At 37.4% G+C, this 500-nt stretch overlaps 1 protein-coding gene across 1 annotated transcript; it reads left to right on the forward strand. All coding sequences in view use genetic code 12, as the record gives it.

The window, feature by feature from the left end:
• Positions 1–254: 254 nt before the first annotated feature.
• CANMA_002554 (uncharacterized protein) lies at positions 255–500 on the forward strand (the record flags this gene model as incomplete). Its single annotated transcript, XM_051814635.1, has 1 exon — positions 255–500. A coding segment is annotated over one exon (246 nt), but the record flags the coding sequence as incomplete, so codon positions are not given.

Consider the following 500-nt stretch of genomic DNA (forward strand, 5'->3'; position numbering starts at 1 on the left):
ATGGTTTATATTCAATTACACAGGGTGCATACCTAGATTCGAACTAATTCGAAAGAATTCCAATTTGGTTTAATGACTGCACATTTGTGAAAAAGAAAGGAGCATTTGAGGGATTGACTGATAACCACAGGGGGTATAAATATTGTCCCAAAAGCCCCTTCAGTTTCTCATTTTATTCCTTCATCATCTGTATCGGAAACATTTCCTACAACATCAATACAAATTAACCAATTACGCTATACAAACAATCAACAATGGGTAAACCAAAGGTCTTATTAGTTCTTTACGCTGGTGGTAAACACGCACAAGAAGAAAAGAAGTTATTGGGAGCAATCGAGAACGAATTGGGCATTCGTCAATTCATTGAAGATCACGGTTACGATTTGGTCGCTACTACTGATAAGGACAGAGTTGATTCTGCATTTGACTCAAACTTGGAAGATGCTGAAATTGTCATCACTACTCCATTTTACCCAGCTTACTTGACCAGAGAAAGGATT

This window comes from Candida margitis (genome assembly GCF_024628925.1).
Source record: "Candida margitis strain CBS 14175 chromosome Unknown scaffold7, whole genome shotgun sequence".
NCBI classification, from domain to species: Eukaryota; Fungi; Ascomycota; class Pichiomycetes; order Serinales; family Debaryomycetaceae; genus Lodderomyces; species Lodderomyces margitis.